This window comes from Sminthopsis crassicaudata, chromosome 5 (genome assembly GCF_048593235.1).
Source record: "Sminthopsis crassicaudata isolate SCR6 chromosome 5, ASM4859323v1, whole genome shotgun sequence".
Taxonomy (NCBI): Eukaryota; Metazoa; Chordata; class Mammalia; order Dasyuromorphia; family Dasyuridae; genus Sminthopsis; species Sminthopsis crassicaudata.
In genome coordinates this window covers 21,799,830-21,814,510 of record NC_133621.1, presented here as the reverse complement: position 1 = coordinate 21,814,510, position 14,681 = coordinate 21,799,830, and the positions used below count along the sequence as shown (strand labels likewise).

At 35.4% G+C, this 14,681-nt stretch overlaps 1 protein-coding gene across 2 annotated transcripts in view; it reads left to right on the top strand.

Annotated features, from left to right (window-relative positions):
* The window catches only part of RBMS3 (RNA binding motif single stranded interacting protein 3), a 1,412,069-nt gene that overhangs the window by 898,037 nt on the left and 499,351 nt on the right, over positions 1-14,681 (top strand). For both annotated transcript variants that reach the window (XR_012482314.1, XM_074267882.1), the window contains exon 7: positions 261-319. Coding sequence is in view for 1 of the 2 variants with exons in the window: in XM_074267882.1 (XP_074123983.1) it covers positions 261-319 (59 nt within the window). In the remaining variant the exon portion in view is untranslated. The remainder of the gene's footprint in view (positions 1-260; positions 320-14,681) is intronic.

Here is a 14,681-nt window from a genome sequence, read left to right as displayed (position 1 = left end):
GCATGTTGACTTTTTAAAGGCTCAGCCCAAGACAAACTTTATGAAGCACATTCCTAAGCTGTAAAAACTAGTTAAAAGGGGTCATCCAGGTGTGACAGCTTAGCACCTTGTTTTGTTTTTTTTTTTCTCCCTAAATTGTTTGTTGTCTCTGCACATGTGTTGATGATGTGAACAAAATATTGGAAGCATCTGCATTGAATTTATTCTCTGGAATGTAAAGGAAAGTTGTAATGACATGTCCTTTTTTTTTCCTCCCATAGGTATGGAAAAATTGTTTCCACAAAGGCAATTCTTGACAAAAATACAAATCAATGCAAAGGTATGTGCTAGAGAGCCCCTTGTCCAAGTTGTCTGGTTTCTGGAGCCGTGGGGTGGACCGATTCCCATTCCGTGGCCGAGGCCCTTGCTCCAGCTCCAGATTGAGCTTTGGCTCTGGCTGGGCAATCAACCTCATGTACAGTATATTGCAAACATATTTAATAATGCCAATGCTTTGATGAGTTGTATTTCCAGTAACATTGCTCATTAATTTTTTTCATTAACAAACAAAATGAAAATCACAAATCAGAACAAGTTTCAAATTGCTTCAGCAGAAAACTAAATTACCTCCTAACCACATTGTGTCTTCTGATTTGAATGATATCATCAGTGATGCAGATTGATTTCCTATATGAAAATGAGCCACCCTTGGGGAAACTCTTCCATGCAAAATGTGTTTTCATTTCTGTGTTCTGGAAAACTTTGGTTACATTATTAGAAGAGGAGAGGGCTTCCTCGAGGGTCTGTTGAGTCTGGGTTGAAAGTATTTAAACAGCCTGAAGGATCTGAGAGCTGGGATTATTTAGACTCCATTTTTTATGGAATCCTGGGAAATGCTGCCATGGTTGTTGGATTGTATGCGCCTTCATGTTTGGATATTCCCCTTAAAAAGAAAAAAAAAAAAAAAAACACGTGAAAGGATTATGTTAAATGGCTTATGAAATCACTCTCCTTGATCTTGTACCACTCAGTTGAATTGGAATTCCTCTTCAAATGTGTGTTATTTATGGGGCTAATCCAGTTGATATAGCATTATTGGTTTCTGGTATTGTGTTTGAACTCCAAAGATTTTGAATGGGCCACAATCACTACTCCTTTACATTTAAATTTAGGCAACTAAATATTAGTAAAGAATGTTCCCTGTCTCCTTGCATTTTCTGAATGTATCTTAGCAAGGAATTTGTTCCTTTTCCATTTTTTCAATTGACAAGAACAAACAGATTTAAGAATGGTAATATAATTCAACAAGTGAATAATCTCACACCACTCATCCCACAAATATATATTAAGATTATTAGTTTCAAGACACTGTCCCAGATACTGTGGGTGCAGTCTAAACTAGGACAGGAAGGCCAAGACCTGATGGCAGGACTGCCTATTTAGAGAATGTAGAGAACATATTTATCTTTCAAAATCGAGAAAGCAACAGAGATTAGCATCTAATTAACAAAAATGATTTATTAAAATAGGAAACTTCTAGATTAGGGACCTCCCATGAGCTCCTCTTTTTTCCTTTCCCATACTTCCCACATTCTCCAAGTGTCTTTTCCTATCTGTCTTGCCTGGACCTCTGCTGCTATAGAGAGATTGTTCATGTACCCCATGAAACATTTTATAACTTTGGCTCTCTCTAAGAAACAAACATATATGTGTGTGTGCATGTGCATGTATTTATATAATACATATAAACATAAATGGCAAATATATATGTGTGTGTTCACATTTATGTACACACACACACATATACACACACACACACACACACACACACACACACAATTCCTGTCTGCAGACAGCTTACCAACTAGTGAGAAAGCTAAGACAGGTTTATTCTGTGGCTTCAAACTCAGTCCTAATTAGCTTTCATGGAGAAAAGTATTCTCAGGACCCTAGTTGGAATTACTGTGGCAGCTAGACAGTAGATAACATTAATCAATCCCTACCATAAATAATGTACTATCCCCATCCCAGAAATTCTTGGGAGCTCATTAAAGAAGGGGGAGAGGAGGTATGATAAGTCACTGAATTAAATCACTGTTGGAACCCAGAAATAGAGGGCAATTCTTGGCAAAAATTGTACCTTGGAATCCAGTGCAAATATTTCACTAGTATCTATTCCTGTCTGACTAGATATAAAAGGGTCTTCTTTGTATAATCTAGTACTGTTGTTTTAAGTCATTTTAGTTGTGGCCCCATTTGGGGTTTTCTTGGCAAAGATACAGGAGTGGTTTGCCATTTTCTTCTCCAACTCAATTTACAGATGGAAAACGGAGGCAAACAGAATTAAATGACTTGCCCAGGATCACACTGCTAGTATCAGGCTAGATTTGCATCCAAGAAAATGAGTAATTCCTGACTTCGGAAATGGCATTCTAATCACTGTGCTACTTAACTGCCCATGATCTAGTCTGGAAAAGAATACAATTAGAGAGGAAATATCTATATCTATATCTATATCCATATAAAAAAATATACCTATACATATATATACACACACACATAAAATATACCTTTATATGCCTATACATATATATATACACATACATACATGTACACATCCATAAAAATATACATAAATATACATATATATAAATACACACGATTTATTGTGAATTTATGTATACGTAGGTGTGTGGATATGTATGCATGCATGTGTACATATGTAAATATACATACAATGTGCTGTGTGCATACATTCTTTAGTTTATATTATATGTAAATGTATATATGTATGTATTGTGTATATATATATTTATATGTATATATTATGTATGTAGAATGTTATATATAAACATATTATGTGTTTATATATTTACACATACATATTCTTCTAAATAAACACATGCAACATGTACATGCACATGCATATATATATATGTGTGTGTGTGTATATATATATATATATATATATATATATATATATATATATATATATATATATATATATATATATATATATATGTATGTATATATTCACACACACATATACCTATGCCATTGTTGAAGCTATATGGAGTGCCTGGGTCAAGCTATCAGTGACAATATAGCGCAATTGCAGGAGCCCCAAGGAGGTTTGAACAATCATTTCTGAAGCTCACTCCAACTCTGAATCTCTGAGCTTTGATTCTAACTAAGATAAGCACTTGTTCAGGGTCACCGGTAAAGAAAAATCAGAGACAGGATTTGAATCTGGATCCCGTGGCTGTTGAGCCAATGCCATTTTCCACCATGTGCCAGTGTTTATCCTTTTTAAACTTTTCTCAGGTTATTTTCCATTTGGCCAACTTATTCTAGCCACACAATGAGAAATAAATACCATGAATCCAAGGAATGAGCATATTTTAAACATGAAATTAAGCTGTATGTATGATGTTTGTATGTTACGTGGTCAGTAAAAGTGGCTACTCCAGTTTAGTTAGCAGCAATGCCGAGAGACGTGAACATTATTGAGATGAATGAGTTGTCCCTTTCTGAGGACTCATAGTGGACAACAGAATTAGCTGCAATGTCTTCTTCTAATGGAGCCTTCTCCTTTCCTGACAGCTGAGTGACGTTTGATCTCTCAGATTTGATTCCTGGCTGAGTTAAGTACAGTAGTCAGGCCCAGGGACACACTTGGATTCACTTCCTTTTATTCTGGAATAGGTCACCCGGGAAATCACTCAATAGAACCTTTCATTTCCAAGATTGCTCTTCCTTGGGTGGCGGCAGCAACAGCTCTCCTTCTCTAGAATCTGGGCAACTTAAACAACACAATCTCCATCCAGTCAAAATGGCCAGAAATCACTGAACAAAGCCGAGCCGAGGCCACATGTGGAGAGTAATGAGAAACAGACTGTGATTCACAGGGAGGTTCAAGCACCGAGTAGAGCCCGGACTCACCCAAGAGCAGAGGCACAGAGATTTGCTGTTTGCTATTTCCTCCAAGGCCTGATGTCCTCACTAATTTTAAAAGTCAGGGGAAAGTCAATGAAAGAAGCTATTCAAAGTAATGTGCAAACCTTAAATGCATCCCCTGGTCTCCCCTTCCCTCCCTCCCATGCCTCAGAATGGCTCCTTTCTGATAGGACTGTGTGTCTGGAGCCCAGGGGATGAGTAATGGGCATTTCATAGTACAGTTTCCATACCTCATAGCAATGGAATACGGCGTGGTCGGGCTGCCAAGCACACAGGCCTATTTCTGAGAGTCAGCAGTGCTCTCTCTTCCATCCTGGCTTGCTGGCTGCGATTAATTAACGTTCATGGTCGCTCATGCTGCCCTGAATGATGAGACCCTAAAAATCAGGGGCTGCTTAAACATGCAGACATCTTAAAATCTGACACGAGGAATGCTCCTCGTTCTTTAAGAGATGAATGCATAAATTACTCTTTTTTTCTCAAGAAAATCAATCTACCGTACTATTTTTTATGTTGTAGCAAAAGGTGAGAGGTCACAAGAGGAAACCCACCCAGTCTTCTTGTAGGGTCTGATAGTAATCTGGAGATGAATCAAAGTACAAATCACATATACATAAAAACATGGAAAAGGGGAGAAGGCCAAAGGAAATCAGCATTTATTAGACTCTTCCTAGGCTAGGACTTATGCTAAGCGTTTTCCTGATTTCTCATTTAATCCTCTCTAAAATAGATGTAGCCCCTCCTATTATTCCCATTGTACAACTGAAGAAATTGAGCCCTAGGTTAAATGATATACTTAGGGTCACATGTCTAATAAGTTTCTGAGGCTGGATTTGACTCTAGGCCCAGCATTCTATCTAATACATAACTTTGCTGCCTCAGAAGCATAAAATCTGAGAGTTGGAGGCAATTCTAAAGCTCCTTATTCTAACCTCCTTCTATTGCATAAAGTCCTCCTCTGATCTGTAGTCAGAAACCTCTAGGACCAGGATGTTTATCAAAGCTGTCTGTGGCTATTCTTCATATTGAACCAAAAGTGATTCTTGAGTAAATTCCCCCTGACCTTTGGTCCAGCTCATGTTAACTGGAGCTTCAAGCAAAGAGAGTTGGGGAGGAAAGTCTAATTATTCTTCTGAATGAAAATCTAGTAAATGCTGAATATGGCAATTATTTTTCTCCTATTTTTTTTTTTTTTAATTTTGCAATTTGTTTGTGCTACCAGTGTTTATGAAGGGCTAAACTTTAGAGGTATTATGTAATAGGATTATTTACTGATTATGCTATCTATGACCTTACCCCAGTCATACACATAAAAGATGGGAAAGGGGAAGCACTTAAGACTGGTCACTTCTTTTCAGGGTTGGAAATTAGAGAACAGAGCCCTGTGGAAGTCCACTAGAGACAGCCCTCCCAAACCTTCTCACCTAGCTAAATCATTAATTTCTTTAACAATTGTCAGCTTACTCCATCCCCATTCTAACACAATTTTCTTTAATAGAGAATACAAACAGAAATAGGATTTGAGTTGTTCTGTTTTCTCTGTTATTAGTAAATCTTATTTGTATATATTAATATTTTATAAAGCCCCTCCATCACAAAACCCTATGATTTTGTTAGTGAAGATATTATCTTCGATTTGTAGTTAAGGAAACCAAGACTCAGAGAAACCATGTAATTTAATCCTGGTCACATAATTAAGCAGTGTCAGATTGAGGGGGAGGGAGGGAGTTAGAGGGACAAGGGCTAAAAAAACCATACATGGATCCTGCTCATTTTCCTCCTTTCCCCCACCTTCCTCTACAAGTCTCAGCTTAGCACCTTGTTAGCAAAAATAATCCATTAAAGTAGGAAACTTCCAGATGTTGGGCAGGTGTGAACTCTTACCTTGTCCTGCCTTCCCCCTTACCACCACTACATGAGGCAGTGCCATATTATGAGTTTTGACTTTAATCAGTCTCTCTCTCTCTCTCTCTCTCTCTAACACACACACACACACACACACACACACACACACACACACACACACACACACTTAAACTTAATTAAGTGATTTAATTAAGATCTCTATTTTTAAGTCCAGATCCTCTGACACCAAATTTATCAATTTTTTAAAGTGTCCTATGATGTGGTTTATTTTTTCCACTTAATATTATTTCATTTTCTCCATTATATGAAAAGATAGATTTCACCATTTATTTTTATAAGATTTTGAATTCCTGGGGCAGTTAGGTAGCACAGTGGCTCCAGCACCAGCTCTGAAGTCAGGAGGACCTGAGTTCAAGTGTGCCCTCAGACATTAATTACATTCTAGCTATGTGGGCTTCTAAGATTGCCTCGGCGGGGGAAAAAAAAGATTTTGAATTCTAAGTTTTTTTCCCCTCCTTTTTCCTTCCATAAGATAACAAGCAAACTGATATAGCTTATATACGTACAATCATGTTAAACATATTTCCATATTAGTCATGTTGTGAAAGAATAATCAGAATAAAAGGGGAAAATCACAAGAAAGGAAAACAAGTGAAAATGATATGCTTCATTCTTCATCCAGACTCCACAGTCCTTTCTCTGGATGTGAATAGCATTTTATATCATGATTTTCCTGGAATTGTAATGTATCCTTTATTCCTGAGAATAGCTAAATCTATTAGAATTGACATTAGTTGACTTTTTAGGATTTTCTAAATATACCATCAAATCAACTGTAAAGAGGAATAGTTTTGTTTCCTCATTGCCTAGTCTAATTCTTTCAATTTCTTTTTCTTATCTTATTGCTATAGATACCATTTCTAGTACAATATTGAATAACAATGGTGATAATAGTTATCCTGATCTTATTGGGAAAACTTCTAGCTTATCCCCATTACATATAATGCTTACATATAAAAACATCATGTTTTTAAATAGATGCTACTTTTCATTTTGAGGAAAACTCCATTGACTCCTATATTCTCTATTTTTTAAAAAATAGGAACGGGTGCTGTATTTTGTCAAAATACTTTCTGCACTGATTGAAATAATCATCATTTCTGTTAATTTTCTTATTGATATGGCCAATTATGCTGAGAGTTTTCCTAATATTAAACCAGTTTTTCATTCCTGGTATAAATTCCACTAAGACATGGTGTTTTGCTCACATGATAAATTGTTGGATATCTGTTTGCTGATATTTTACTTAAATTTTTACATCAATATTCATTAAAGAAATTAGAATATAATTTTCTTTCTCTGTTTTAGCTTTTCCTGTTTTAGACATCAGCACTGTTTGTGTCATGAAAGGAATTTAGTAGGACTCCTTTACCTATTTTTTCCCTAATAGTTTATATAATATTGGAATTAAATGTTTGTTAACTATTTGGTAGAATTAACTTGTAAATTCATCTGGCCCTGGAACTTTTTCCTTAAAGAGTTCATTAATGGCTTTTTGAATTTCTTTTTCTTTTTTAAATGGGATTGTTTAAGTATTTTATTTCCTCTTATGTTAATCTGGGCAATTTATATGTATACATTCATTTTTGAAACTGGTAACTTAGTGTTCTTCCTTCTTTTGTAAATCAAATTAACCAAAGATTTATCAACTTTATTGCTTCCTACCCCACATGCAAAACCAGATTTTAGTTTTGGTTTTTAGATCAACAGTGTTCTTACTTTCAATTTTTAAAAATCTTTCCTTTGATTTTCAGAGTTTCTAATTTGATATTTAATTGGTGATTTTAAAATTTATTCTTTTTCTTTCTTTTTTTTTTTAGATACATTCATCTATCTCCACTTTCTCTTTTATACCTATATGCATTTAGAGATATAAAAATTTCCTTAAGCATTACTATGGTTGCATCCCATAAATTTTGGCATATTGTCTAATTGCTGTTATTTTCTTTGATGAAAACATTGTTTCTGTGATTTGCTATTTGACCCACTTAATTTTTAAGATTGGATTATTTAGTTTCCCATTAACTTAATCTATCCTTTCATGATACCATCTAGGTGCCCCTGTTTCTTATAAACAACATATTATAGGATTCTGGTTTTTAATCTACTCTGCTATCTGCTTCCAATTTATAGTAGAGTTCATCCCATTCACATTCATAGTTATAATTACTAACTGTATTTCCCTCATCCTGTTTTCCCCCCATTTATACTTGTTTTCCTTCTTTCACCCTTTTCCTCCTCACCAGGGTTTTGTTTCTGATCACTGCCTCCTTCAATCTCTTTCCCTTCTATCAGAATCACATCCTTTTTCTTTCCCCTTTCTCCTAATAATGATCTCTCTTCTGCTCTTCCTTCTATCAACTCCCTCTCATTTTTCTTACTCCTTCCCTATGGGGGTAAGATAAATTTCTATATCCAATTGAGTGTGTATGCTATTCTCTCTTTGAATCAAATCCAATGAGATTAGGACTCAAACAATGCTCACCCTCCCTCTACTGTAATAACCTTTTTGTGCCTCTTTACCTCATGTAATTTGCCCTATTCTGCTATTCTATTTCCTCTTCTCCCAGTAAAATCCGTTTTTTTTTTATTCTACCCAATTTTTATATCATCACATTAATGTCAATTTATACTCACTGTCTAAATATATGCTAATTTCCCTAAAGAAATACAGTTGTCAAGTTATAAGTGCCATGTTCCTTTAGAGGTATCAAAACAGTTAAACCTTGTTGAAAAACATGTTGTTGTTTCCTTTCTTTTTGTCTTTTTTATTCTTTTCTTGAGTCTTGTATTGGAAAATTAAGTTTTCTCTTCAGCTTTGGTCTTTTCATTAGGAAAATGTCCCCCTATTTCATTCCTGAAAGACTATGTTCAATTTTTCTGGGTAGTTGATTCTTGGTTGTAATCCAAGACCATACAGCTAGTAAGCTTTTGAAACTGGATTTGAACTCAGGTCTTTTTCCAAGTCATCAAGATTATTCTGTTTTAAGATTTTTAAGGTTATGATTATAAATGTAGTGTCATCAACAAAAATAAGAAATTGGGGAGTAGAAATAAATTTAGGGCAGATGTTCAATGCTATTTGGGATTTATTGAATTTGAGGACCATCAAATTTATCAATAATCAAATGTGGACTAAATGTTGAGTGCTAGAGATGCAAATTTAAAGATCCAACAGCCCTTCCAGGAGCATAAGGCCAATATAAAGTAGCTATAAGATCCTGGAGGTCAGATATTTCTTTGATTTATATATATATATATATATATATATATATATATTGCTTTAAATACCTAGAACCTTTTATGGTGCCAGGTACATGGTAGGTATTTAATAAAGTCTCGATAAATTAATAACGAATCTGATATACAATTAGAGATGCAGTGATGTTGTTCAGGGGGAAATTATTTACATATATAGATTTGGAAATCATCTCTAAAGAGATAATAGAAGGAGCTATCACTGTAGATAATACTACCACAGGGATCAGGATGGACAGAAAGAGAAAGACGAAGAGAAAGGAGTGCACATTTTGAGATGATTATCATATTTGGGAGTGACCGAAGGTAGACTCATCAGGAGGATGATTAATCAGTAAGTAATCAGCAAGCATACTCTCCAAAGTATACGATTTAGCAGGCTATTTATTCATTACAGGTAGTGTACTACATTAGTTACACACTGACCCTGGACAAGTCACTTACCTTTGAAACTTACTAAGATTATCAATTGCAGTAAAGATACCCACTTGAATTTGCAAAAGCAATGTCTAACCAAGAGTTCCCTGTACTTATGATTTTATAAGTCTGGTTAAGAAAAGTTCAAAAATCTATTCTTATGTATCTATACATACACACACATACACACACACACAACTAAATTATACTTTTATATAAATCTGGTGATATGCAAACAGGTATATAAATATCCATATAGTCATTTTAGCTACACTTAATTAATTCAGTCTATGGCACCCCTAATTTATATATATATATATATATATATGTATGTATGTATGTATGTAAATAGGGTGGTAAGAGAGGGGAGGCAAGATCACAGAGTGCTTGAGTATTTTGAGAAACTGTGACACTTTTTGTCCCCCACTATTCAGTAGATTTCTTCCCAAGGATATAGCACATTTATTTATGATTCCATCCAGACATGCCACAGAGATACCTATGTAGGGAGAGAAGAACAAGGATTTGCTAGCTTAAATACTTGATTCTGAGGATCAACCCATCTGCTGAACAAGTAGTCCTTGTGGAAAAATAAACTAGCTAAGGAAGTAGCAAAACTCCCTAAGAATCCCTTTCATGAACATGTTTTGTTTCCTGAGAATAGTACAAACTAAAATAAATTCACTGGGATCTTTATGATTCTTAGAAATTATATTCTAAGGGATGAGAAAAAGTCTAAGGAAAAGGACCTTGTACCCCACACAGAAGACTTTCCATTTCACTCAATGACAATTTGTACAGAAAGCAAATAACCAAGAGGAGATATTTACTTGTTCAATTTTTAAAGTCCATAATTGTATTACCTCCCTTCCCCTCTCTTCCCAGTTGCCCCCAGAGTAACTGCATTTTGGATAGCACATTTCTTTTAAGCACACCAAATTGGAGATGATCCCCTGTTTTATTTCCCTTTCGTTCTCCTTTTTGCCATTTCAATATTTACCTTCTTTCTTCACTGCCATGATATTATCCAGTCCCAGATTCATGTTAAAGCCCACACTTGAATATTCACTTCTTTGGGGGTTGACTTTTGGATTCACTTCAAGTATACTTTAGTCAACAGTCTGGGTAGGAACATTGCTTAGTCTCAGTCAAAACATTGGAGGGCTCAGGCAGTCCTGGCCTGTGGGTCTCTTCCACAGTTCTGCTCCTAGGCCTCTTTTGAGAAAACGCCAGATTTCACCAGCTTGTGGCCAAGCTGTCTCAGCACAGGCATTACCCAGCACTGAAGAAGGATGGAGTCCCTGGAGGTGAAAAGCCTCCAATGCTTGTCCACATATCAGCCAGACAAGTAAAGTCTAATTCTCTTTCTCTGATGAAAAAAAGCAAGCCTATTATATCTAATACTGGGAAATAGATTAGTTTGTAATACTCTTTTCCCCATGGTCACATTTTCCTAACTTAAATTCATAGAATTAACTTCTATAATTCTGATATTTTCTCATTTATATGTTTATTTTGGTTAGAATCTTAGAGGCAGCAAGCTGGTACGTGAATAGAACACTAGTGCTGGAGTCAGGAAGTTTTCACTTCAAATCTGATCTTAGAAACTTATTACCTGTGTGATCATGAGCAAGTCATTAAAAATTTGAACATCTCAATTTCTCATCTGTAAAATGGCAATAATAATAATACTTTTCCCCTAGAATTTTTTGTAAGAAGCAGATAAGACAATAACTACAAATCATTTAAGACTGTATCAGGTACATAGTAGGCATTTAATAAAATTTGTCTCCCTTCCCCCTCCCTCCCTCCTTTCTTCCCTCTGCTCCTTCCTCCCTCTCTTCTCCCTTTCCTCTCTTCTTCCTTCCCTCTTGCCCTCTTTTCTTCCTTCTCTCTATCCATCCATCCTTTCTCTTCCCTCCCTTCCTTCCTTCCTCCCTCCCTTCCTTCCTTCCTCCCTCCCTTCCTTCCTTCCTCCCTCCCTTTTTTCCTTCCTCCCTCCCTTCCTTCCTTCCTCCCTCCCTTTTTTCCTTCCTCCCTCCCTTCCTTCCTTCCTTCCTTCCTTCCTTTCTTTCTTTCTTTCTTTCTTTCTTTCTTTCTTCTTTCTTTCTTTCTTTCTTTCTTTCTTTCTTTCTTTCTCTCTCTCTCTCTCTCTCTCTCTCTCTTTCTTTCTTTCTTTCTTTCTTTCTTTCTTTCTTTCTTTCTTTCTTTCTTTTCTTTCTTTCTTTCTTCTTTCTTTCTTTCTTTCTTTCTTTCTTTCTTTCTTTCTTTCTTTCTTTCTTTCTTTCTTTCTTTCTTTCTTTCTTTCTTTCTTTCTTTCTTCTTTCCTTCCTTCCTTCCTTCCTTCCTTCCTTTCCTTCCTTCTCTTCCTTCCTTCCTTCCTTCCTTCCTTCCTTCCTTCCTTCCTTCCTTCCTTCCTTCCTTCCTTCCTTCCTTCCTTCCTTCCTTCCTTCCTTCCTTCCTTCCTTCCTTCCTTCCAACTTATTAACTCATCTGTGTGTTGAATTCCCATTGTGCACATTCCCTGATTCTCCCCAGCTACTTAACTGTGATTTCTTGCCTGAAAGAGTTATCAAGGTTGCTGAGGTGTTAAATGACTCAGTCATGGGTATTCCACTGATATATAAAAGAGATAGTAACTTGTACCTTGGTCTTCCTCACTTCAAAGCCATTCTTTTAGCCGCTTTGCCATGTTTCCTCCCTTTGTTGTGTCTGAATATATGTCTGTCTCTCCATCTCTTTGTCTCCACATATGAAGTTGTCCATAAAAGTCAATAAAGTGTGCAATATTTTGGACTTAATCCCAGAACTGTGGAATAGTTATCACATTTGTAGATGATCTAAAGCTAGAAAGGGCAGATAAAGTAGTGCTCAATAGAAAAAGAATTTTAAAAGTTCTTGATGAGATGTTATGGGATATACTTCAAACCAATATGATGTACATCAATAGGATGGCCTAGGTACAATTAAAAAGTTCAGCTGCATTAGTACCGGATGGAAAAAGCATCCTTGACAATAGTTTCTGAATGAACGAATCCTTTGTCCTTTACTTCTAAAAAAAGGGTGTGTGTGTGCATGTTCTTATCTTTTTTCCCCACAATAAACTTAGATAATACAATCACCCAATGTTTTATTTTATTTTATTTTTCATTTATTTTGTCATCATTTGTATATATTGTGTTCTGGCTCCTATTTATGTCATTCTGAATTACTTATTATGTCTTCCTATGTTTCACTGAATTATAAACACAATTTTAAAAACCATCTTTTTATGCATATGATGTCACAATCCTACAAGCAAATTAGGCAATTTATTAAGCCTGCTCTTCAGAATCCCTGCCTTTTTGCTTTTTCTCATGTCATTCCCTTCATAGGAAATTTCCTTCACTCTTCCTGCTACTAGTTGATATTCTTTGTGTCTTTGAAAATGCAGTGCCATATTTAGCCCCTCCAAAATACCCTTCACTAAGGAATATTAACTTACTCTGATCACTTCTGTCTCTTTCCCTCTCCTCCTCTTTCTTTTTCCTCAAGTGTCACATATATATATATGTATATACATCTCTCAAAATTATTTTTCTTCCCATTAGGGTCATATTGCCAGATCTATTTATGAATCTTATTTTCTGCAAGCCTATCATGCTTCATGATTTTGCTGAGGGATATATATTGCTACTTTTCTTACTATGCCTTCATTAAATGCCTGTTTTCATTGAATTGGGTCTCCAGGTTGACTATTAAAAGTAAATACACCAGTGGGGGCTTATATACTCTAGTTTTAGAGGACAAACACAGAGTACCTTAATCTTGGGCAGATATCCATTGAGGACTGCAATCTGGGGGTACCCTAAAGCATCACAATATCATGTTGTTACAATAGGACCCACAGACTCCTATCCTTTTTCCTCCTAATCTTCTAATACTGATCACTTGTTTGCACTAATCTAGGATTTTCTGTTCCACTCATCCTTCCCAGTCACATCCTGTCTATCCTATTCTATCCTGTCTTACCTCATTATTATTACTTTCTCAATGTCACGAACTGCTCAGGATTCCATTTCTACATTTCTTCCTTCCTGTAATCATTCCAACTTCCACATTCTAATCTAGAACACCTACATATTTTGAAGAAAAGTAAGGGAAGAAATAACTCAAAATTATGCCAGGATATGTAAGAAATATTACTATGAAGGAATCTACTGTGAGCAATCTAAGTGGTTCTAAAGCTTACTAAGTCTGCCTAATGATCTAGTTTTCCAAATTTCTTTTGCTATTATCTGTATATTATGGAGATGTTGATATGCCTCTAGGTTAATGCTGGTCTGAATTTCAAATAATGGATCCTTTTCCCCAGATATCCCAGGCTGATTGGGGATACGTCCAACTTCACTAAGTGTCAGTCTATTAAATTTTTTTATAATAATATAATAATAATATTCTTATATATTAAAACCTATAATAATAATAACAACAACAACAACAACAAATTCAAAATTTTATAATCAAATATGACCAATTACCAGCACATCCTTCTAAACTGTTTGAGTCTTATTACTTTCCACCATGTAAAATTGTCATTACTATTTTCCTCAGCTAAAGGGGAGAAACACTCATATATTTTATATGTTTTCCTCATATTTTGTTATGATTTCATTTTATATATTGAATGCTTGACAACTTTAAAGTTTATTTTCCTTTAAAACTATATTTGAAATGATAGATTACCAAACATCCTTCATCTATCAATAATGCGTGTGTGCTCTCTATGTATATAATTTTGTGTATGTTGCCTTTCTCTTCCTTTCATTAGAATATGTCAGGTGAAGGGAAAGATCATTTACTCAGATGTTCACAAACAATAAGGGAGTATATATCTGGGCTTTAAACTAGAGCCCAAGTTTACCTGATGTAGAGGGAGGCCAAGTCTCTATATACTATACTTTGCTATTTCTCATATCTGTCTGGCACACAGTAGGCACTTAAAAACTCTTAAAAACTGAATTGAATTAATTAAAGTCAACTTTTTGCTAGTCTCTTGGCAGTTATAAAAAGTATATTACTGTGAAAGAAAATCCTCTTTCAGAAAGAAACAGAAAAATCTGAGAGTATGAAATAGACTCATATAAATGGTAAACTCTAAAGAA